Source organism: Rattus norvegicus, chromosome 7 (assembly GCF_036323735.1).
Source record: "Rattus norvegicus strain BN/NHsdMcwi chromosome 7, GRCr8, whole genome shotgun sequence".
Taxonomy (NCBI): Eukaryota; Metazoa; Chordata; class Mammalia; order Rodentia; family Muridae; genus Rattus; species Rattus norvegicus.
This window is the reverse complement of record NC_086025.1, coordinates 112,314,300-112,338,033: the sequence shown is the minus strand read 5'-3', so window position 1 is coordinate 112,338,033 and position 23,734 is coordinate 112,314,300. Positions and strand designations below refer to the sequence as shown.

The window sequence follows — 23,734 nt, the reverse complement described above, 5'->3', positions numbered from 1 at the left end:
GTCTCGCTCTCTCACTGCTTCCGGGCCACAACGACCCCCGGGCCGTTCTCCTGCCGAGTGTCCGCCGGTCTGTCTCTCTGCGGTCCACAGTTGAGTGCGGGCTCTTCCTTCCCGCACCCTGCCCGGTCGCCGCGGCGGGTGGCGGGAAGCAGGTAAGCTGCTCCTGCCACCACCGCCCTGGGTATAAACAACCTTTGCTCTCTTAAAGGGAAAAAAAGGCTGCCTAGAAGGGACAGGCCAGAGACAGGCCTTCAGGAACCTGTGCAGGCCAGTCACTAGGAGATGCTCCTTGGAGACTTCTCCACCATACCATTCCCTGACCATCCCTCATGCCTGCTGGAAAACTGACTGGGAACTTGGGGTACCTGGGGACCACCAGGGACTAATGTCCAAAGTTCTACATTCACTGTGTATAGTGGCTCGATAGGACAACTGCCCTGGACCAGTCTATGCCACAGGGTAAACAAGATACCCCAGCCTGCTCCTCAGCCCTAGAACTCCTGTCTCCGCTCCACACTTTAAGGGTCCTGAGCTTGGACAGCTTCTTCTATCTGCATAACTCTCATTTCTTCTAGCAAATGTCCCTGGTCCCTGCCCTTCCTTCTTGTCAGGCCTTACTATGGGTGCTGCTCTGAGCCCCCAAACCAGATAGAAGTTTTCTCGTCGAAATACTCGGCTGAAAACCAGCCTGGGCATACATTAGGTGTTCATAACTACAGGGCCAGAGAGCCCGTAGGCAATAGTAAGCTGACTCTAGTGTACACCCTTCAGGCTTGGGGAGGGGGAGGGGCAGCTACAGGAAGCCCTGAACACCACACTGAGCTTTGCTCTGCTCGGTTAGTTTCAGTTCAGAGCCGGCACCACTTGAGCACCTACTGTGTGGGGGTAGACAGTTGGTGTGCTTCTTGAAGACATTCCCTTTGCCCAAGACATCTTGTACTCAGCACAGGCACTCACTGGGAGCAGGCAGCCACTTTACTCATTTAAGAAGAAGCCCTACGGAGGGGCTGGGGATTTAGCTCAATGGTAGAGCGCTTGCCTAGGAAGCGCAAGGCCCTGGGTCCCGTCCTCAGCTCTGGAAAAAAAGAAAGAAAGAAAGAAAAAAAAAAGTCCTGGGGGTTGGGGATTTAGCTCAGTGGTAGAGCGCTTGACTAGCAAGGCCCTGGGTTCGGTCCCCAGCTCCGGGAAAAAAAAAAAAAAAAGTCCTATGGAGACTGGGGAAGCCAGCGGCAAGAACCAGAACATCCCAGCCAGGAACAGCTCCTCAGCAGTGGAATCCTGGCTCTGCGGTGGGGAGTTGAGACCGCAGCACAGACTCCTTACCTTTCATTTACTAATGAGAAGAAGGCTGCTGGCCAGTGTTTGGAGAAGAGATGGCAGAAGATTCCAGAGAGGGGCCAGCCTTGGGGGGATACTAGAGTGGTCTAGAGCTGCTGGCCTCCTAATGTGTAAAGACTTGAGATATCTTGCTTCTAGTCCTAGCCTTTCCCCCACCCCCCCATCATCCAGGTCCTACCTAAAACATTCTTTCCGTTTCAGTTTTCCCTCCCTTGGCAATGGGTACATTCTACTGGGTGAGGCTTAGGAAGCTGATGAGTCCAGCTCCAGGAAGCACTTTCTCGCCTCTAGGGAAGTCTCTGATCTCTGGTGCTTCTGCCTTCATGTCCATGGCTGGTCGGCTGGTCGGGAAGGTACCACTAGGTTGGCCTGGCTTATACTCTATGCCTCCTAGGCTCGTCCAGGCCTAGTACTAACTAGCCTGGGGAGGGGACAGCTCCCTGGGCTGAAATAGCAGGTTTCTTTTCTGTCTTTTGGAAATGACCAGAGTGTATTACCAGCCCATCCAAGCCCTTGCTAGCCCCTCCCTCCTGTCTCCAGTTCTGGCTTTCTCTGCAGCCAGACCTGGGGACCTTCTGGATCTGAGCAGATAGAGTTGCTGTACTTCTTGGCTGGGTGACCTTGGTGTTGAATCATTGAGGGTTGGAAGCCCTGAAGGTTGGATCACAGGCGATTCCGTCAAAGAATGTTGTAATCAGAAGCTTTGATTAGTAAATTTAAATTTTTTTAAAGTTTAATTTTATGCATACACGTGTTTTGCCTGCATGTGTGTCTTTGAACCATGAGATGCAGTGGAGGACAGATTATTGTGAACCACCATGGGGGTGCTGGGAATCGAACCTCGTTCTCTAGAAGGGCAGCCTTAAATTAATCTCTGAGCCAGCTCTCTAGCTCCATCACAATTTTTATTGACTGCGTGCGTGTGCACACATGTGTGTAAACATCACAACTCTCGTAGGGCAGTCGGAGGACAATGGATGGGAGTCAGTTCTCTCTCTCCTTCCACCACGTTGGGGTTCAAACTCAGGTTCTCATGCATGATGGCAGAACCTTCACGCACTGAGCTGTTTTGCCAGCCCCCTTTTTTATTTTTTTTGAGCCAGTCCCACAAAGTTGTCCAACTAGTCTTGAACTTGTGGTGCTCTTGTCTCTCCAGTAGTAGATATTATAGTTATATATGGCCAAGAACCACTCAAAGGACCATGGACTTTAGAACTGCACAAAAGTACCTCAGAGGTCACTAGCCAACCCCTCCCTGGGCCCTTCCCTAAACTATGAGCCTGTTTATCTATCTCAGCCTCTGGGGCTCACGGTATCAGATCTGTGATTACCTGCATCCCCAAAGAACAGCCATTTGGCTTGGGGTGTGGGGCAGGGGGGGTTTTCTCATCAGCACACAAACTGAAAGACCTTGGATAAGAAAGCTCACCCCTCAGCCACAAACAACATAACTTAATAGGATTACAGGAATTAGCGTGTAAAATTCTCAGAAAAGTGCCTGGCATTGTCTGCTGTTATTTTTCAAATGTCTTCCTGACGGAGAGAAGAGCTTTGACTACCCCTGCCTTAGTTGCCCTTGACATTTGTATGGCTGCCTTAGGCCAGAATTTACTGATGTGTCCCTTGGGTCATTCTTCCCTAAGGTCGGTATCTTTGCCTCCTTTTGGCAGATGTGCACACCCCACTGACTGTGCAGTAGAGGCCAGGTCAGAAGGCAGACCGACGTCCTAGGAAGCATTATTGCTGTCTTTCTGCTGTGTACACTGTTGCCTAGAAACTCCTTCAAGGCTGGCCCTTGCTCCTGCCTTCCTGATGGCCACTGAGGAACTGACCAGTCTTCACACAGATTTGCCGGCAATCCCTATGACACTCTGGGTGGCATCTGCTAATGTGACTTGGGCGGATGTGGTCAGGGCAGCTGGTAGGCAGGCCGGGGTGGAGGTCGTTGGCTTCATTCTACTAGTTGAGCCGCTGCCACACAGCTTGACTGTGGCTATACTCGAAAGCCTCCAATTGGTTTCTGCCCACAGCAGCCAGGCAAGGTGTGTTTTCCTGGGGCTTTGGTGACTTCCTTGCCCACCCCTACTTCCACAGTTCAAAAGGCTTCAAGGAACCCTGGGGTGGAGCTGAAGCAGGACTCCCTCCTGCTGCTGCTAGCCCTGGGAGAATATGTGCTCTTGGTCCCAGCTGGGAGCAAAGCAGGCCAGTTGACGAAACTGGAGAGCAGGCTCAAGTGGCTAGGACAGTCTGCCATCTTGATGTCTACTCCCTCTAGACAGCTGGTCCAGTCTCCTGCTCACAGGACAATTCTGAGGACTTGGGGAGGGGGAGACTACTGGCAGCAGGCCCTGAAGCATGCCAGGGTGGGTGCCTTCCCTTGGCTGCCCTACGGGTAGTAGAGGTCACAGAAGGTGTCCCAGGGTAACAGAGCTCCTCTGCTTCACTTGACTTCTGCTAACAGATGAGCGGCCTGCCCTGTGGTTACTGCAAAATGAACTCTCATCAGTGTCCCAGAAATGGAAGTGTGGCTTTGAGGTCTGGGAAGCCCCACTGCTCTGGTGTGGTCCTGGGGTTCCTCATGTAAGACAGAGACAATACTTCCCAGGGTACCCATGCTAAGACAGGTGCAGGCTCCAGGGACACCCTTTGTTCCCCAGCTCCCCAAGAGTGCAATACTGGGTGGGCTTCAGTCTCCCAGGTTTCTACCTGGGCCGTGCCTGGCTCAGGAGATGTGCATAGAGATTGATGAGGGCAAAGCCAGAGGAGAGGTGGCTCCCTGGGTACCAACCCTGTGGCCTTTTCAAACTAGGAATCTAGAAAGGGAGAGCAAGCCACTGACTTTGGAACCAGCACACACAATTCATGGGACTCTCCCAGTTCATGGTCCCACAGCCCCAGGGCAAACCTCGCCTATCCAGTGGCCTAACAAATTCTACTGGAGACACATTTCCGAGGCCCCAGGTGGGAACTTGAGGCCGTTTTGAGAGAGGGCGGGTGCTAGGACAGGTGCTGTGTTGGGGAGAGAGGGCGGGTGCTAGGACAGGTGCTGTGATGGGGAGAGAGGGTGCGTGCTAGGACAGGTGCTGTGATGGGGAGAGGGCGAGTGCTAGGACAGGTGCTGTGATGGGGAGAGAGGGCGGGTGCTAGGACAGGTGCTGTGATGGGGAGAGAGGGTGGGTGCTAGGACAGGTGCTGTGATGGGGAGAGGGCGAGTGCTAGGACAGGTGCTGTGTTGGGGAGAGAGGGCGGGTGCTAGGACAGGTGCTGTGATGGGGAGAGAGGGTGCGTGCTAGGACAGGTGCTGTGATGGGGAGAGGGCGAGTGCTAGGACAGGTGCTGTGATGGGGAGAGAGGGTGGGTGCTAGGACAGGTGCTGTGATGGGGAGAGAGGGTGGGTGCTAGGACAGGTGCTGTGATGGGGAGAGAGGGTGGGTGCTAGGACAGGTGCTGTGATGGGGAGAGGGCGAGTGCTAGGACAGGTGCTGTGATGGGGAGAGAGGGTGGGTGCTAGGACAGGTGCTGTGTGGGGAGAGGGCGAGTGCTAGGACAGGTGCTGTGATGGGGAGAGGGCGAGTGCTAGGACAGGTGCTGTGATGGGGAGAGGGCGAGTGCTAGGACAGGTGCTGTGATGGGGAGAGGGCGAGTGCTAGGACAGGTGCTGTGATGGGGAGAGAGGGTGGGTGCTAGGACAGGTGCTGTGATGGGGAGAGGGCGAGTGCTAGGACAGGTGCTGTGTGGGGAGCCTCTCGTCTTTTTCTTTACAGTCCACCCTGAGATGCCTTCACTCGGAATGTCCAGTGTAGGCCTGACAGGGTGTCCTGCCCTGTGGAACTCAGATGTGTCATACCCAGGTCTCCACAGGATCTAAGGAAAGGGTTTTAGTACCCAACCTCAGATTAGGAACTGCCAGATGAGACAGAGTGAAAGTGTTTCCTCAGATGTGGGACTTCCTAGAGCCTGCAGCCATGAAGCTGCTCACTGGAGAGGGTAGACAGCCTGCGCCTCTCACTGCAGGGGCTCTAAGCCAGCTCCTCACTGTACCCCACTGGCAGGTTGTCCTTGCTGTGTGGTTTCTGCACCCTACTTGGGCACAGCCTTTTACTACACCAGGCGACGGGGAGCGGCATGGTGCAGGGCTTCTGAGCAAGCAGTGTAGGCAGGGGGAAGCACAGAGGTCTGTAGAGTGCAGGAGGAAGTGAGTAGCCGGGAGCTTCCTTTCAGCTTCTGCAGCAGCTAGATCTCTCAGTGGCCCCTCATTCTCAGCTACAACAGCTCTGGGTCACCACAGACCAATGTTTCCTGCGTGACTCAGTAGCAGCCACTGGCCCCAGCAGGGCTTGGGGCTAGGATGGGTAGATGGGAACGGATCTACAGGGCAGTCCCTAGGCCCCCAACTCCTGAATCGTCCCTAACTCCCTCACCCCATGAGGGTGCACGAACAGCTAGTCCAGGAAAAAGTCATTTTATTTTCATAAATACTCCCATGGTCACCCTTACTGACCCTACTTTGATCACAGATGGGTGGCAGATGTGAGGTGCTCATGGGAGGCCCCAGCAGAAGCTGATAAATGAAGCACAGAACTCTGGGAGTTCCATGGCCCTCCAGGGGGCATGTCCTCTGGCTTTGCTTTCAAGTTTCCATGGTCCCTAGGAGCCTGAGAGCAAAGGGAGGCCTCTGGAGGCACTGGGGGCTGAGTGGAGAGCTCCTTCAGCTCTGTGACCACAGGGCCATTCCAAAAGAAAAGCAAAGAGCCAAACCACACACCAAGTGCAAACAGCTAGGTCATGGGCGTCACCCCCAGTCACTGGGTTCCCACAGAGGAGGCCTGGGCTGGTCCCAGTTCCAGCATGGCCTCCAAGTTATGGCTGGGCCTTTCCATAAGGCATAAAAGACAGGTGAGGACAACCCCACCTCAGGCTGGGGTTCAGGGCTGGGCCTCACAGCCATGCTTCTTCCCTCACCCCAGAGTCCTTTCTAGGGCATACAGCCCCTCCCTGCTCCAGGCTCCCACTGGTGATGGAGGTCCCAGCAGCTATGGCAAACCCAGGCACAGCCTCCTGCTGGGTTTGGCTCAGCAGGGGAAGAGGGAGGGGGAAGAGTCACTGGGGGCCACAGGAAGGAGAGAAGCACCAGGATGAACAGGTACAGGTCCTGCTGCCCCTCCTCTCTCCAGCCCCTGTCCTAGAGGCTTCCCCAGGTTTCTGGTGGGGGGAACTGATCCACATCTCCCATCTCATTGTAGGTCTGGTCACCCATAGTGAAGATGAGCTTGTAGCGGAGGCGGACCTTCTCCTGGGGCACAAATGGCAGAAGCACAGCAGTCAGAGCGTGCGGAGGGGAAGGGAAGTTAATGCCACCCTGGGGTACTGCCCTGTCATAGCTGGGCCCTCACCTTCTGGGGGTTAGCAAGGAGCAGGACCTGGGTGATGGCGGAGGGGTGGACGATGGGGTTAAATGCTGGCAGCTCTGTGCCGGAGGGTGGCTGCAGCCTCACCTTCATGACCTGAGGGCGGGAGGTAGGTAGTTGGTCAGACAGCCCCTGAGGAGGAAGTAGCTCCTTTCCCAGAGTCTCAGGAATCTCTCTGGCCTCCCACCCCTTCCCCAGCTCCCCAGTGAAGGATATACTATGCTCAGGCAGCTGGCTGCCCACCAAGTCTAAGGTCACCCTGCCTTGAGGGAGGAAGGCCTCCCTGGTCTGCCCTGTCACCTTGGGGACAGCTGACTGGAAAACAATGTTTCGGATGGGCTGGGGAGCCGTGCTCAGCATAGAGACCACCACCACCAGCACATCAGAGCGTCCGGGCAGTGGGTCGCGAGCAAAATGGAAGAGGACACGGAAGCCATGCTGGTCATAAACGGTCACTGGCAAGATGCTGCCTGTTGGGAGAAGGGTAGGATGATCAGTGGGTGGAGCCAGATCACACCGGGTCTGGCCTCCTAGAGGCGGGACACCCACCCTGGAGCCAAGTCACAGCCAGGCCCTTCCCAGGATGGAGTCAAGGGCTCTGTTCTAAGTCTGGGTCATGCATTCTTTGGGGTTAGAGTGAGTTCTAGTGCTAAGGAGGACAGGGAGGGCTTGAGGCTCTTGGTCACAGCTTCTGAGAAAGTTACGTCAGCCAGTGCTACCGACTGCTCCTGGGTGAGAAATACTTGGGGCCTCCTCCTGGATCTTTCTTTGAGGCTCTGTTTTATAATCATAAGGAGCTTTCTCGTTCTGACCTCCTGCCCTCCCTAGGAACGAGGGGTCAGGGTTCAATTCTAGGAGCCCTCTCCTGTGTAACCCAGAGATTAGAAAGCAGTCTTTCCTCACTCAAGGATGGGAAGGCCCTTGTGTAGGCTAACATTGGAGTCAGCAGTGACGGGCTCTGGGGACAAGGGCTGACCTGGCCCAGTTCTTCCCACCCTACCCAACCCTTCCCCACTTACTGGGTTTGATAGACTCCAAGGGCACAGTGATGTTGGTTAAGGAGAGCTCAGTGGGTATGGCCTGAGGCTGAGGCCCAGGGGGCTCTGGGGACGTGGTGTGGAGGAGGCTGGTGGCTCCTGGATTGGGCGAGCTGCTCTTGCTCTGCAGGTCACGGAGGGTGAGCCGGGGGGCTGGCTGCTGCTTCTCCCTTAATGGGGACAGTGTATTAGCACGTGGTTTTCTGGTGAGCTACCCACCACTGTGCCTGCAGGCAGCTTTGAGCACCTTCATCAGCACTGAGAGCCTCCCCCACTCCTTTGCCTCAGCATCCCCCGTGCTGAACCCCCTTCTATCTTCTGGGGCGTGCTAGTGGGCACAGTGCCCATTCTCATCAACTTGTATGTAGTGTGGGACCATCCTTGGGCACACCCTCATCACGGTGGGTGATCCAAATGCTGGACTCCCAGGAATTACAGGGGATGGCGACTCCCTGCTGGGCCCAGAAGCTGCTGGCTTGCTGGGACAGGAAGGGCCCTGGCAGTGGCAGCACTCACCACCGCACTTGCTGGGCTTCCGGGGGCAGTGCCTGTTGCATAAGGGTTTTCCCCAAGAGGTCCAGGTCATCCAGGCCGCTGCTCGTTGGTGGGGATGCCTGGGCTGGGGGTCGGCTGTCCATGCAGGGGGCCTGGGCTGGAGGAGGGACTGAGGGTTCAGTGCCATCTGATGACTGTGGGCAAAGGAGACATAATGAGACTCTCCAAAGTGTTAGCATCACCACCTGAGTCCTGAGGCCCTCTCTTCCCTGCAGGTTACATCTGAGACAGCTACAGCAGAGAAGACAATAGACCACCTTTCTATGAGCAAAACACTGGGCCTATGTGGTTCTCCCCACTGCAGGGACCCTAAGTCACCTTTTTAAGGGAAGAAGAGCTTAACTTTGAAGGCAGGACTGTGGTCCTATCAGGGACCCTAAGAGACTGTTGGGCTCTTCCCTAGGATGGTACTGCCCTGTCCCAGGACTCTTGTCCAGGATCCAGCTGACTGTCATCTCTCAGGCTACTGTCTCCAGCCTCCCTTCCCTGGATCCATCTATCTGTCTGTCTGTCCATCTGTTTGCCTGTCTGTTGTGGCTGAGCCAGTGTTTACCCTCTTACCTGGAAGCCGTTCCACCCGACACTATCTGAGCTGGGAGCTGAAGGTGGTGTGGGGTCACTTAGGCCTGTAGAGAGAGCAGGGTAGCTGGCTGGACTGGTGGGCAGAGGCAAGGATGTGCTGCCTGGGGCTCCCTGGATTCCTCCCTTCCTTAGAGGCTCAGGAGTGAAACCCTCAGTTTCAGAGGGAACCGGCAGCAGAGCAAAAATAGAAAGCACCCTCCCGGCAGCCATCCTGAGCCCACACTTGCTTCCTCTCCTTCCAGCAAGGCCCCACAGAAGCCAATTTCTTGGTAGGAGCTGGAACTTTCACCTCGGTCCCTCGGGAGCTAGGAGCAGGAGCTAAGGTTGTGAGGAAGGAAGGAGAGTCTGACCTGCTGTGTCAGGTGAGTATCTGTGGGCAGAGTGCTATCCTGGGGGAGCCTCTGTGTCCATGTGTGGACAATGGGAAGTAGCTCAGGCAGGCGGTGAGGCTCTGGCATAAGTCAGTAAGGCCAGTTAATTGGTCTTGGAGGGCCCTGGGGACCAGCCTGCTGGCTGGCAGAGAAGTCAGCATGATCCCTGTCTATCCTGAACACCTAGCCAAGCTTGCCCTGTACTTGTCTTGGACAAGTGTCCCTGTTTTTAGCAAGTGCTTTCCAGCAGGCGGGCAGCAGCGGCCAGCTCTCCCATGGCATTCCTTCAAAACCACAGGGAGGCTGGGCATGGTGGCACACACCTTTAATCTCAGCACTCGGGAGGCAGAGGCAGGTGGATCCCTGAGTTCAAGGCCAGCCTGGTCTACAGAGTGAGTTCCAGAACAGCCAGGGCTACACAGAAACCATGTCTCAAAAAACAAACAAACAAAATCCCCAACCAACCAAACAAACAAAAAAGCCAAAGAAAACAGAGTTCACTTTTTCTCTTTTACTGTTCCCAGGGTACTGGGCTCACTAGGAGTGGAGCTTACTAAATCCTGTCCTTGCTGTCCTGAGAACCCAGGGAAGGAGAACCCACTGATCCTTCACCAGGGCAGCTTCACTCTGGGAATTGCCCCGCCTCTCAGTCAGCCCTCCCGGCCAGCCCTCCCCTCCGCCAGGCTGACCTTATTCTCAGGCTCCCTGAGCCACGGCTTCACCCAGTATAAGGAGGGCCATGACCTCCACTGGCTTCCCAATGGAGTGTGCACAGAATGCTGGTGGCAGCAGGCTGCCCCTGCACTGTCCTCTTCCTTACCCAAAGACATGAGCTCATCATCGAGCAAGGACACTGAGGCACTCAGTTGCTCTGGACTGTTCTGGTTGCCAGGGCGAGTGGGCGTGGCTGGGTATGTGGTGCCGGAGGAAGGGAGGTCCAGGCCTGAGAGGTCCAGCAGGGCTGAGGTGCTTCCTGAGTGGAAAAGAGTGGGGCAAGTCCTGGGGGCCACTCAGAGCAGCAGGGGAGAGCACAGCAATCCTCGCCCCTTTTTCTTTACAGGGCTCTTGGCCCCTAGCAGCCACTCCAGCCTGCCTAGCCCTGTCTTTAGCATATGCCACCTTTGTTCAGAATCAACCAGCTTTGCTTAGGGTCAGAGACATGTCAGAAATGTGACATTAGTGTGACCGCAGGGCAATACTAACTAAGGCCCCTAAGGTGGACTCCAGACACAGCTTTAAGAGATGGCTGCTGCTCTCTCATACCCAAAGGCTCTGCCCCTGCTTGGCTGACTTGGAGAGGTCCTCCCCACTTGCCATTTCTGTGACACTCCTCCTGCCCACCCCACCCCATGCTGCAGTATTACCCAGAGTGGAGTGACATCGGCCACATTGTTATCTAAAGCTCTGTCCTTTTCTGGTAGTCTAAGCAGGCCTAGGGGATGCCCCGCCCCCGCTTCATCATGAGATGAAGTGTTTTTCCTTCTGTTTCATGGCAAACTTGGGCTCCCTTCTCCACAGCTTCAGGCTCCACACAATGCCTCAGCTCCCTTCTCGGGACCTTCATGGTCTTAAGGGGCCAGGGTCAGCTGGAGGTCATGCCACCCTTCACCCAGGGGGGCCCCCCCAGAGCACTCCTGCTCTCTTCTTACCAGGAATGGAGCCGGCTGTGGCTTCACCATTGAGCTCCTCACCCCGGACCAGCTGCTTGTACAGGTTGATCACCTGGGTGAGATTGTCGTTAGCCTGCAGGATCTCAGCTGGAACAGGGAGGAGGGAGAGGCTGATTGAAGGAGCGGTGGAGCCTCTGGGTAGGGGAGAGGAGCCGCACCCACCCCAAAGGCTATGTAAAGGGGGTGGACCAGGCGCCCCACTGCATCTGTGGGGTCCAGACAGCCAGGCTGCTGTAGATACTTGGAGGTGGAGGTATATCCAGAAGGTCCAGGGATAGCCAGGTAGGGAGCTGAGTGAGACAGAGGGGCCTAAGTGACTGGGCTGGGGTGATCTGACACACTGGTGGTGTGACCTGAGCTAGTCATTTTGTTTTGGAGATGAGAGAGTGCTCCCTCCTGGGCAGATGAGAGGCCTGCACAGGACCTGTTCATGGGGTCTCCAAGAGCAGTCTGATGTCTGTGGCCTTCTCAGATCAGTGCTGGAGAAAGGGGGCCCTCTCATGGTAGTTCCTTCCAACTGTGGGTGTCTAGCAGGGCCTGCAAGTGGGAGGAGGTAGGCCAGGGTTGGGCCTGATCTTGGCAGTTGCCTGGGGCTCACCTAAGGCCTCATCATTGTCTTCTGTGTCACTGGCCAGTCGGAAGAGTGTGGGCCGCATGCGCTCACAGCGCTGGTACAGTTCCTGAGTGGAACAGGATAAGTAGACAAGGGTTATGAGTGGGCCAGGTGTGGGCTGGTAGTGGGCTGGGCCGGGAGTGAGTTGGGAGTGGGCCGGGCTGGGAGTGAGTTGGGAGTGGGCTGGGCCAGGCCGGGCCGGGGCAGGTGCACCTTCATGAGGTCCTCACTGCTGCTGGATGCAGCACCCTGGCTGTGGCTCATCACCATCTCTGTCAGCAGCTTCACATTGTTGTTGACCTCCTCAATGGCATTTACCCGCTTTGAGATCTTCTCCATCCGCTTCTGGTCCTGCAGAGCAGCAAATGGCCAAAGGCTGTCTCAGGCCTCTGGAGATGACAGTACATGAGTCTGGGAAGAGGGCTGGATGGGCAGGACTTCAGCTGTGTGGCCAAGCCCCGCTGACACTCAGGACAAGTACTCTCTCCAAGAAGCAGTGTACACCATTGTGCCAGTTCCTACCCTCCTGCCAGAGTCCTGGATCTAGGCCTCTGCACAGGCGAGTCTGCAGAGGTGGCCCTTAGTTACAACTGCAGCTTCTAGAATCATGACTGTGGCCCGCATCACTTCTGTCCTCCTGAAGACAACTCGGCACTCACAACCCAGAAACAAGTATGGTGTCCCTCCTTGGTCTGCAGGTGCCTGGCAAGTGTGCAGGGTCCGTGGCCTTTAAGTGCAGCCGTAGGAGGCAGCCCCACTCTTTCAGCCCCTTCTGCTCCCCAGTGTCCTTCTCTGCAGGAGGTGGGCACATTCTTGGCAGTCTCACATGGCTTAGCGCTTTAAGACTTCCCTGAAGTAAGCAGTCCAGGCCATGACACACTCTCCTGCTGCAGGGGAGGCAGAGTAGCCCCGCCAGTCGATCTGGGACCCAGGCTTACCCTGACCATGCTGCATGGCTAGACCTTGCCTCTGAGGAAGAATGAACTAGCAGTCTCTGTGGGCACACACTTTTAAAACGTGGAGAAATTTGTTGCTGTATTAGTGAGCTGGGAGATTTCAAGGAAATTATGGATCATTTTCGAGGAAAAAAAAAATCACCTGATGATCCGGATACACAGGGTTATAGGTGGGTAGTCACCTTGGGCACAGGATAGGCTGTCTCCTGCCTCAGAGGTACCTGCCATGTGGCCTTGACCCTGCATTTCCTGCTGTCAATTCTTAGCTCAGAGAGAGCTGTTAATATTTGGCCTCTTCTGTCTGGCTTTTGAGTGCTAAACTGAAATCTTGTTTGGTTCCTGACAAAGTTTCACTCTGTAGCTCAGTTCAACTTAAGGCCATCCTCCTGCCTTAGCCTCCCCAGTGTTGGGATTGGAGGTGTGAACCACCCTGCCCATTGCTAACACCTCTTGAAAAATTTATGTTTTGAGACAGTCTCTCTCTACATAGCCCTGTCTTGGAACTCACTGTAGAGCAGGCTGGCCTTGACTCACAGGAGTTCCTCCTGCCTCTGCCTCCCAAGTGCTAGGATTAAAGGTGTGAGCCAGCATGCTGGCTTGGCCTTCTTAAGTTTCAGTGTACGCGCCTATCATGCTAGCTTACACATTAAACATATACTAACATCTGTGTTTTGCTCTGTGTGTGTGCAGTCTATCATATACATACATACTTACATATGTATTTAAAAATATTTTAAGGTTCAGGGTTTTTTGGGGGGGGTATGCTACACTAAGTTATGGCCCTAAGCCCCAATATGTTCTCGAAGTACTTTTAAAAATGTTTGCATTTATTTATGTGTGTGTGTGTATACATGTGCTGTGGTGTATACTTGGAAGTAAGGGCACTTGTGGGTTCCTTTTTTTTTTTTTTTGAAACATGGTCTTGCTATATGGCCCAGACTAGCCTCCTGCCTCAGCCCCTGGAGTTCCAAAATTAAATGCCACCAATTCTTGGGCCTCATTACTAACAAATACTGGCCGCTCAGACACTCATGCATCTCAGGCTCTTTCAGGCTACTGGGCAGCTCTTCCTCTAAGCATCAGCCACTGAGCACCTGTCAATTCTTTGCTATGGTAGCTGTCCTGCTGGGCCACTATGGGACATCATATGTACATGTTTACATCATATGTACACACACACAGCTCCTGCCTGGTGGCCCAGCTCCACACCCCATCCCTTCTACACCAGGTCAGCCATTACCTCCTGCACCATCTCTTTGATGAGCTTATTGGCAGCCCGGAGGTCTTCGGGGTGTGAGCTCTTCAGAAGGCGGGCCAGCATCTGCAGAGACAAGTAAATGACTGTGGGCAGCACCGGGCCAGAGCCTACAACCCAGCTCCTCAGTTACTGTTTGTAGGACCTGGGGAAGATACTAAAGCTCTTCGTGAAATGGTCAAAACTGATCGACACCTGATAGACGTCCATGCGGGTAACCGAGGAACTGCACATACTCTCCACAGAGCATAGCGGAAGGGTGTCCTGAGCATATGGCCCCTCCCTACAGGCCCCTAGGAGGACACACCAGAAACTACAGTGGTAGCCTTGGGACCTGGCTGGGAACTTATTTCAACAGCTCCTCTGCACGCAAATGCTCTGTTAACTAATCACTAGTACAGACAGATAAAGCCATGCAGCTCCTCAACCAAGCCCTGGGTTATGAACTCTGCTTACTGAAGCCTGCATGGGTCAGTGCATTCAGCAGGCTCCCACATAGGAAACCACCTCTCCGGGAATCACATTCAGCACAAGCCTCTGCTTCAGAGACCAGAAATCTCTACCCGAAAGCAGCTACTCAGCCTTACCTTGGACTTCTCCTCATCTTCAAAGATCACATTCTTGGGCCGGGGAGGGGGGAGGGGAAAGATGGCATCCTCTGGAAGCTTGGGGTCAGACTTCACGATCCCTGGGGAAGACAGTAAGTGTCAGCACCAGGGAGAGCAGGAGAGGATCTGGAGTAGGGTGCCAAGGTCAAAGGGAGGTCACACTTTATCAGCTCCCGGCTTGGGACTTTGATGGTGGGACTTCTGACTTGCACAGTAAATGAACCCCAACACGCAGGCGCCTGTGAGGTAATAAAGCAGCCGCTTCCCTAGAGCTGGAGGTGTGGGTGGCTGTGAGCTACCTTACATGAGTGCAGGAAACCGAACTTGGAGCCTCTGGAAGAGCAGCAAGTGCTCTTAACTGCTGAGCCATCTCTCAAACCCCCATACATATTTTTTGAGAAGGGTATGGTGTAATTACTTTTGAGTTCACTATGTAGCTCAGAGTGGCCCTTTCACTTCAGATCCTCCTGCCCTCACTTCCTAAGTGCCTGAGTACCGACCTGGGCTTGTAGAGCTCCATGCATGCTAGGCAAGCTCCTTCCCAGTAGAGCTACAGCCCTAGTTCCTGGGCAGCCATGTTTTGAGGCTACTCTCTGAAGGTAAACTTGCCCATACCAGCATTTTTCTACTCAAACTGGCCATAGGCACAGGCACAGAGAGGCTTCACTGGCTGTGTTCTAAGACATTAAAGGCAGACCTGTGGCCTTGCCTGTGGGAGCCTGAGACTGCTGGAGCCCATGCTGTGGGAGGAGCTGATACCGGCCCCACCACACAGAGCGGAGCAGGGGGGTGTCACTCACCCTGCTTCTTCAGCATCTGGTAGGCTTCGGCAATCTTCACCTCCTCAGGGAGGCCGACTGTCCAGCTGTACAGCAGCTCCAAGATCTTATTCTTCACCTTCTCTGATGTCCGGGAGCCCAAGTACTTCAAAGACACACAGAAGGGAACTTCTCTGAGACTGCTCAGCCACCCTCACTTGAGCCCTAAACCTGCAGCCTTTTAGATGCCTCTGGAGTCCTCCTATGCCCTGCAAGGAGCACTTGACCACCCACTGGCTGTGTCAGGGCTCTGGTGCAGGGAAGAGGCCCAGAGCAGGACCACCTACCTACTCAGTGCATAAAGACTGAACCTAGAGACCCCAGCAGGGAGTCTGGGGCTCCAGGTAGAGGAGGGAAGGGCTTGTGTGCAGCCATGAGGCCCCATACATCAGCTCCAGCAGCAAACTAGGCCAAGAGATGTGGCTCTCACTGCATAGTTCTCTCCTGGGAGACACAGGGCTGCACAGCCCACTCAAGAGTCTGTTCAGAGGAAGGTGAAGGGGGCTGGGCATCAGATAGGTACCCAAACTGACCTAAGTCCAATAGGCAAAGTGTGGCCCATTTGCTAACACAACTGACTCATGTTTGTGGCTTTAGATGCTGAGGCGCAAGGGAACCACATCTAGGTGATGTGGACAGGGAGAAATATCAAACACCTAAGCAGTCTGGGCTGGGCACACCCAAGTGACAGCATGTGTGTGCCCTGGGATCAGCTCTCCCTGCATGCTGATTGGTTCCTCAGAGGCCTAGGCTGTCCTGACTCAGTCAGGTCCTGGAGAGGGATTTGTGCTGAGTTTCTAATGGGGACCTTCTTTCTGCAGCCTCCATCAGAGCTGGCACTCTGGACCTGGGCTATGACGCACCTTGGGAGACACAACCTTGATGAGCTCATTCAGGAAGCGGAACTTGCCCACTTCGTCATGGAACCTCTTGCCACAGCTCTTCATGCATGTTTCCAGAACCTGGAAGGGAAGCAGTGAGGTAGCCCCCATCTTTGCCAGGGCCCAGAGGAAGGGAATGACCCTCGAGGGCACAAGATCCTGAGGTTCACGGGTCTCTGAGACTGTTCATCACCAGCCTAGAGCACTGGGTCAGGGGTCTTCTAGTGACCAGCACTGCTCAAGCTGCTGAACCATAGGCTCCTCCATGGCTTGACCATGCATCACTTGGATATGGCCTTCTTACTATTCTTATTTTTAGAGACAGAGTTTCTCTGTGTAGCCCTGGTTATCCTGGGACTCATTCAGTAGATCAGGCTGCCCTCAAAGTCACAGAGATCCACTTGTTTCTGCCTCCTGAATGCTGGCATTAGAGGTGTACACCATCACTGCTCGGCAGTTTGACACTACTTTGGCTTTTCCTAAAGCCAGGAGATCACAAGATCCCCACATACTTATGGAAGAAACCCCAAACAAAAACTAACCTGTTGAAACCTGCACAGTTACTTAGAGCAGCTTCCCCTTAGCCTCAGACAATCTTGTTCTGAGGTAGCTGGTGTGTGGGCTATGAAGGGAGTCACAGTGTCCCTCCTCTCTTTTTTTTTTTTTTTTTTTTTTTTGGTTCTTTTTTTTTTTCGGAGCTGGGGACCGAACCCAGGGCCTTGCGCTTCCTAGGCAAGCGCTCTACCACTGAGCTAAATCCCCAACCCCGTGTCCCTCCTCTCTTGCTTCTGGTGTATCCATATCCTCAATCCTGAGCCTCTCTTACTGCAAAGGATAGCACTGCCCGGGGGCTGCAGGTCCCATGTGGTCGGGATGGCCCCTGCAGAGAGCCTGGGAGCTTTACAAACACAGACTGCAAAACACACATGCTGATTCAGTGTGTTTAACATGTATCTTGGGGAGGTGCCCATTGTGCAGCTGAAGTGAAGAGTGCCACCACCATCAGAGGCCCAGCTGTGACAAGCCTAACTCACTGCTGCTGTTAGGTACCTTGTGGGTTGGCCCAGACCTATATCCTGGATCATCTGGTCACAATCCCCTTGGGCTCCTGAAACCCCAGGACCTTTTCTTACCGTCAAGGCCTGGATGGCTTCCCATTCCTGTGGGGACTGGATCTTGTGGGCCAGCAAGCGGGTAGCAAGTGGAGGCCTGGGTAGGAGGAACAGAGTCATGACCGACAAGGTACCTGATTCACTCATTACATCAGCCTGTAGCACTTCAGCCCTCTACTGGCCCTGCGAAGCACATACAAAAGCCCATGTGTCTCCAGATCAGAAAGGACCTGGGATGGTGACAGCCAGTGCTAGGCGTCCAGTAAAGGCAAGGCCTTCAAGAGATGTAAACCTAGCCCCCTTTGGCTTTAAGAACAAGACATGGGCCTACAGAAGTTGCTTATTGGTAGAGCCATTGCCTAGCATGGGCGAGTGAGGCCCTGTGTCCATTCACCACCATCAAAAACAAAGCAGCTGTGTCCTTGGCCTGCACAGGGATTGGTAAGAACAGGTGGCCATGGCTTGAATGCTAAGGCCATGCAAGGTGGCTCATGGGCAGCTGGGCTCCTTGCTTTCCTCAGTGGCAGAAAACCCTCCATAACCTCCCATATGCACCTCATCAGTGCCATGTTACAGGTAGGAGTGAGGCTCAGAGCAAGACCAATCAGCCAGAGGTGGAATTCATTTATCCCACAGCCCATGAACCCCACATCAAGGGGTGCTAGAGTGAAGGACCCGTCCCAGCAGGGAGGGTGGGGGCAAAGCACACTGTGACGAGGTTTCTACAATCCTGGAGCGCCAGGGACCCTAGGACATCCCAACCAAGCCCTCGGGGAGTCACTTCTAGAAGTGGCCCTCAGTGTGCATTTTGGACACTCATTCCAGGTAGATCAGGTTCATTCTTACATGAAGGGCCTGTTGGAGAATGTAGTCTGCCCTCTGGAAGGCCCCGAATTAATCATCAGCCGCACGGTAGGTTTAGACTGACTGACCTTGGGACTGCCAGGGCCCCAGTAAGGGTCAAGGCTGAGCCTCAGTCTCTTCATTTATTAAAAAAAGAGATCTAGGACCGTTCCCCTCAAGAGGGCAGCATACACATAGCCCCCAGCAGAAAGAGACACTGTCTTTGTTAACTGTGACTGCATTTAGAGTGGAAACTGGGTCTCTAGCCTGCCCAAGACCAGGATCTGGAGAGTGCATGGCAGGGACAGAGTGTGTTTTCTTGAGTGTGTGAGCCAAAAGGAGCCACCTACCCCTCAAAGTCTTCGTTGAGCTGCTCACAGAAACCGTTGATGCTGGCCCAGTCCAGCTCCTTGTTCAGGGGATTTGTGGCTCTGTCTGCAGGAGCAGAGAGAGTCAGAATGGGAGAGTGAAATTTCTGCCTCCCTAACTATCCTGCAACGGGCACGGTTAAGAGGGATTGAGCGCGTGGGAGGTGATTCCCTCCACTTGTTGGACAGCCCCCAAGTCTGAGCTCCATTGCAATCAATGGGCAGAACACATACTGCTGCTTACCTCGCTTTCACCCAAGGGCCTCATCTTCAGAGACTACACCCAGGCACCACCTCCCTGTGGTTGTGTCCCACTATGCTGGCTTTACCATCTCTGACTCTGTCCTCAAGAACAGCATTCCAACTCTCCTGGTCTCTGTACTCAGGAAACTGAGGGGTAAGGAAAAGGCCAGGGTCCTGTCCTGGAGGAGCTGTAGGCCTGGGCAATTGGCCAAGAGAAGCTAGGCTCTTAAGGTAAGTGGCCAAGAAACCAAAGGAACCAAGAGCTGGACACTTGGATCTGCCTGGGGCCAGGGCAGCTGCCCAAAGGAGTAACAGTCCAGCTAAGTTTAGAAGGAGTTAACCAGGCTGAGGGCTACTCTGCTCAGTTAAGGACATGGGTCTGGGCAAGACTGTACCCTGGACCTCATGCCTAGTTCTGCCAGACCTTGTCCCTGGGGAGTGGCTCAAGAACACCTCTCCTAAGGGTACTTCATTAGTACCCTCTTCAGTTTGCTCACCATGGTTCTAACCCTGACTATTCGTTACAGTGGACTATTATACAATGCTACTGCGACTCCTGCAGAGAACACACCCCTCTAATGGTTTGCTGGGGGATCAGTGACAGGATGGGGCTGAAGAAGCTGGGGTGCAGGAATGAGTAATAGCAAAGAGCAGCAAACGGGACGACCCCCTTCTGGACCCCAACACTGGCTAGGTAAAGAGCTTTGAGGTAAGGAAAGCTTCTTGAATCCCCATTTCCCTACTTGTAGATCTGGACAAAACATAGCTGTGCATGGTGAGGCTGAAGTGTCCTCATGATTTCCAGACACTTCTGCCCAAGCTGTGGGTGCAGAAGATCACAGCCCAAGAGGTGGGGCTGTGAAAGATCTGTAGACAGGAAGAGGCTAGGGCCCTGTATGTGGTACCTGCCCAGTTGGTGCTGCATCTGGGGGCCTAGACACCCTCAGTGCCCGGCAGCCACGCACTTAATCTTTATTTATTTTTAAAAATTACAGTGGTGGACAAAAAGCTCTTCTCTCCTGAAACTCACTGGCCCAAACAAAGCATCTTTGACCACTCAGAATAGCGATCACAGAAAGGCTATGAAGACAGGCCAAGCAGGGGGAAGGATGGCAGGAGATGGGGGAGACTGCTCTCTCCCAGGTGCTCAGAAGCAATATGGATGGCCAGAGGCTGAGGAAGCATTCTTTCTTGGTGCAAATCTATCCCAGGAACCTTGTGGGACCCTGCGGTCCTTGAGAGGAACAGATGTCACCAGTGAGCCCCCAGGGACACCAGCAATATCCTGCTTCCTTGGGGAATGCTATACATTTACTGACCTCCTAGTCCCCCACTGAACACTGGGAAGAGACTCCAATCTGGAACCAGAGAGAATGTTCAGGGTACTGGCCTCTCAATGACAACTGAGAAAAGGGCTAGAATAGGAAGTCCTCGAAGTGTCAAAGGCACGTGAACCCCAGCAAGGGTGGAGCCAGTCAATCTGGAGTCAGGAGCCAGGGAAAAGGAAACTCTGACTGCCCAGGATCAGCTTCTCCCTAGCATTGAGCAAACTCAAGAGCTAGAAGAGATAGCCTCCCTCCCCTTCCCCCAACCTCTACTGCGGGGGCTGGGGGGGTCACCTCCCCTGGCAAGTGGCAGGGGAAAGTACTTGAGGGAGAGAGGTGTTTCACAACAGGGCATGACTGGCGAAAATATCTATGGTCCTCCCTGGAAGCTCTACTACCCTTTACCTCTGACCTCCTGAGACCCGTGCAGTTACAGCATCTCATGCAATCCATGGCCACTGCGTGTCTCCTCCTAACCACCATTCAACCCCACTGCCAGGCTGACTCTCCTACATCCCCCTCTCCCCGCCAGATGTGGGGTCTGGCATCGACCTGCTGGTTCAACTTTGTTCGTTCAAGGCTGGCTTCAAAGGTGCTGACCATGTCTTCCCACACCACCCCGCACAGATCCTTGCTGTACCTCGAGGCCGAGAGGTTAAACTGAGGATGGACCCAGTGGCTTCCCTGGGTCACATCCAGAAAGGCCTTGGGAGAGACCTGTCACTAGATGTATCAGAAGAGGGAGCCTGCAGCTCCCAGGGGCAGAATTCAGGAATGGGGTTGGCAAAGCCAGAGATTTTCAGCAGTGTGGGACAGGGAGAACAGGGGGTGGAAGTAGGGGCTTGTAAGCCAGAGTTTAGGAAGCTGTTTCTGAGGAGACAGGAAACAAGGGCAGAGGCCTGAGGAGGAAGCTCAGCAGGGGCTAGGAAAGCAATCTGGGATGCAGAGCAAAGCTGGTCTGGGTATAGACAAACAACTTGGATTTCCTTATGGAGTCTTAAACGGGACCCTTCCAAACATTGGGAGTTTCTCCAGACGCGGACAGAGCTGGATCAGATGGGCCAGGAGTCCACCCCTTCCTCGGCTTGGGGAATGAGCAGATCTAAGAAGAGCTGCGGGAACAGGGTTGAAAGACTCAGGCCCTGAGTAAGTGGGGGAGTCCCTTAAGGGGAAGACTCCAGGGTCTGCTCTTTGGTGCAACAGGCAGGGCCTTCGGGGGGTTCGGGGTGCTCCCCGCAACCGGGTCACCCGGTGGGTGGGCGGCGCCCGCTCATGACCAGGCTGCGCAGCTGCTAGGGTCCGAGCCCCGAATTGGGGCGCCGCCCCTCCGGGTCGGGGGCGGGGCGTGAGGAGGGGGCGCGCGGACCCCGCCCCGTCGGGAAAGGGGCCAGCCTCGCGCCCCCGGTTCCGGTTCCGGTCCGGCTCGCGCCCCTCCCGGACACTCACTGATTCGTGCCTCCAGAGTCTCCGGCTCCATCGCGGGCTCCATCCGCCACGGGCCCCCGCCTCGGCACCGCCCCCCGCCCCCCGCCGCTCTCGCGGGAACTCCTCGGCTCCGCCCTCAGCCGGTTAAAGGGGCCGCGTCCGCCCAGATGAGTCGGGCCGCTGCCCTGGGGCGCTGGGCACCATCGAGACGCAGGTGGGGCCGTCCAGAGCGTCACGTCTTTGGCAATCCTCCCCCTGGCGGCTGGCGGAGTCGCTGGTGGGACCGGTCGACGGCCTCGCAGCTCCGGACGCTCAGGCGGGGAAGGAAGAGGAGAGCCTGGGGGTTCCGGACGGCACCATAGAAACACCACGGGACGCTCTAACTCAGTTAGCGTCACGCAGACACCCGTGACCACTTCCGGAACAACGCTCCGAAGCCATGTTTCTGAGGGTCTCTGAAGTCACTTCCGGAGCCCTCAAGGGGTACTTCCGCTTAAGTAGGAAAATATCAATGTCCCTTAAAAGGGCAACTGAGTACAGTGGCTGCTGCGAACATGATGAGGTTAAGCTAATGTTTGTTTAGCTCTTAAAGCCCCGGGCATTGTTCTGAGCAATTTTTTCCCCTTTGAGACAAGGGTTCACTATGTTTCCCTGCCAGTCCTGAAACTCGCTCTGTAGCCGGCAGGAATTCATGAGATCCTTCTGCTTCCGCCTCCCAAGTGCTGAGATTAAAGGAGTGCGCCACTACGCCCAGCGAAGGGCAAAGTTTTTTTTTAACCCGTGAATTCACACTCAAACCTGGGAGCTAGGTAATGAGTTTGCCTGAGGTCACTTAAGGGTCAGTGCTTGCACCGGCTACTTCCTTCTGCATTCAGCTTAGAACCCCTGAAGAGCACTTTGCATTTGGGTTATTCTGTGACAAGCCCTGGAGAGAAAGACAAGGCTAGACAAGGTGATGAGGATAACTCCAGCACCTGTCAGACAGAGGCAGAAGGGGTGGTGGCAAAATGAGAGGGTCTCTTTCCCCAAACTGGGATGGTGACGAAGTCAGGCTCTTGTTTTGGAGTGGTTAAAGTACTTTCACCTGCTTTTTCCATCATCTGCGGTCACCTCAGGCAATTCTCAGGAATGCCAGTTGCTCTCTGTAGCCTCTGGCGGCCGTCGGGGGAACTGGCCATCGTGTTCTCTCTAGCGAGCCTGTGCCAGTAAGAGTTAAAGGGCATCTGAGACCCAGGAACCGGCGAATCCAGTTCCGCGCGCCTGAGGCCTTGGAGAGGGATCTATACTCACCTTGCAGAACCAGTGACCTCGTTTCAGTCGGTTTTTCTTCTGAACCCAACTCTCAACGAGACATTTAATTCTCTCCTGCAATCTATAAGATACAGGATAGGGGGTATAAGCCAGAAGGAGATGGGCTTGACCCTTTTTGTTTTATTATTAAAATTGTTAATGAGCTAAAACCCAACTGCAGGCTGGACAGTGGTAGAGCTGGCCTTTAAGAGGCAGGGGAATCTCTGAATTCAAAGTCAGCCTGATCCACAGAGAAAGTTTCAGGACAGCCAGGGTTACACAGAGAAACCCTATATCAAAAACAAACAACGACAACAAAGCAAACCAAAACAAAAACCCAAACTGCATTTGCCAAATTGATTTATTTAGAGTCAGAACGCCACTTATTGGCACTTTTGGTGGGATGACAAAGGTAGGGTCTCATGTAGCCTAGGCAGGCCTTGAACTCACAACAGACTAGCCTTGAGCTCTGATCCTTCTTTCTCCACCTTCAGCATGGATCACCACACCTGCAAGGGAGTGGGACTTCTTGCAAGCTAAGCAGCACGCTACCAACTGAGCAACATCTCCAGCTACTTCTGCCTCCATTTCAAGTCTTTACAGCCCAAGCTGGTGATTTATGTAGTCTTGGGGATCGAGCCTATAAAGTTTCATCCAAACATCTTAGACACTTAACCAACTGAGCTCTAACCTCCAGCTGCCCCACTTTGTATTCCTTTGGGTGCTTATGGTTCGTGTCTCTCCCTGCCTCTGGGAAGTTCCATCCCTGAGCAATAGCATGTGCCAAATCCCTGAGTTTCTTTTCCTGTTGCTGGGATTAAACTACTATGACAAAGACAATTTAAAGGAGGCAGAGTTTGTGCTGGCCCACAATTCAAGGGTACAGTCCATCTTGGTGGAGAGAGAAATCAAGGTGGCAGCAGGTGGGCCCCTCACACCTGCAGCTGAGAAACAGGAAGAGAGTGTTGAAAACATGCTGCTACCCCATTCTTTCTCACTTACACAGTACAGGTTCCCAGTAGGGAATAGCGCCACC

The 23,734-nt window shown here is 54.3% G+C and overlaps 1 protein-coding gene and 1 long non-coding RNA gene across 4 annotated transcripts; one reads left to right on the top strand and one right to left on the bottom strand.

The window, feature by feature from the left end:
- Positions 1 to 14: 14 nt before the first annotated feature.
- LOC120093687 (uncharacterized) lies at positions 15 to 16,538 on the top strand. Its single transcript, XR_010053445.1, has 4 exons — positions 15 to 152; positions 6,582 to 7,230; positions 9,163 to 9,282; positions 16,033 to 16,538. It is a non-coding gene; the product is annotated as an uncharacterized LOC120093687 (long non-coding RNA).
- Gga1 (golgi associated, gamma adaptin ear containing, ARF binding protein 1) lies at positions 5,785 to 21,504 on the bottom strand. 3 transcript variants are annotated; one of them, NM_001399734.1, is made up of 17 exons: positions 21,430 to 21,504; positions 18,398 to 18,482; positions 17,226 to 17,301; positions 16,075 to 16,173; positions 15,194 to 15,317; positions 14,373 to 14,473; positions 13,771 to 13,851; positions 11,788 to 11,925; positions 11,560 to 11,641; positions 10,941 to 11,048; positions 10,112 to 10,264; positions 8,900 to 8,964; positions 8,300 to 8,472; positions 7,766 to 7,953; positions 7,047 to 7,216; positions 6,732 to 6,842; positions 5,785 to 6,631 (listed from the first exon to the last, which is right to left on the bottom strand). In NM_001399734.1, exons 1-17 carry the CDS (start codon positions 21,470 to 21,472, stop codon positions 6,521 to 6,523), a joined length of 1,908 nt encoding a protein of 635 aa, NP_001386663.1. In that variant the 5' UTR covers positions 21,473 to 21,504; the 3' UTR covers positions 5,785 to 6,520. The 3 variants fall into 3 exon arrangements, with proteins under 3 accessions (NP_001386663.1, XP_063119386.1, NP_001011994.1); XM_063263316.1 differs by lacking the exon at positions 21,430 to 21,504 and adding an exon at positions 19,978 to 19,996; NM_001011994.2 differs by lacking the exon at positions 21,430 to 21,504.
- Positions 21,505 to 23,734: the final 2,230 nt, after the last annotated feature.

Coding starts and splice junctions, on each gene's coding strand:
- Gga1 (NM_001399734.1), bottom strand. CDS start 21,472: ATGGAGCCCGCGATGGAGCCGGAGACTCTGGAGGCACGAATCA. Junction 18,483..21,429: donor GACTCTGGAGGCACGAATCA/GTGAGTGTCCGG, acceptor CTGCTCCTGCAG/ACAGAGCCACAAATCCCCTG. Junction 7,954..8,299: donor GAAGCCCAGCAAGTGCGGTG/GTGAGTGCTGCC, acceptor GTCCCCATTAAG/GGAGAAGCAGCAGCCAGCCC.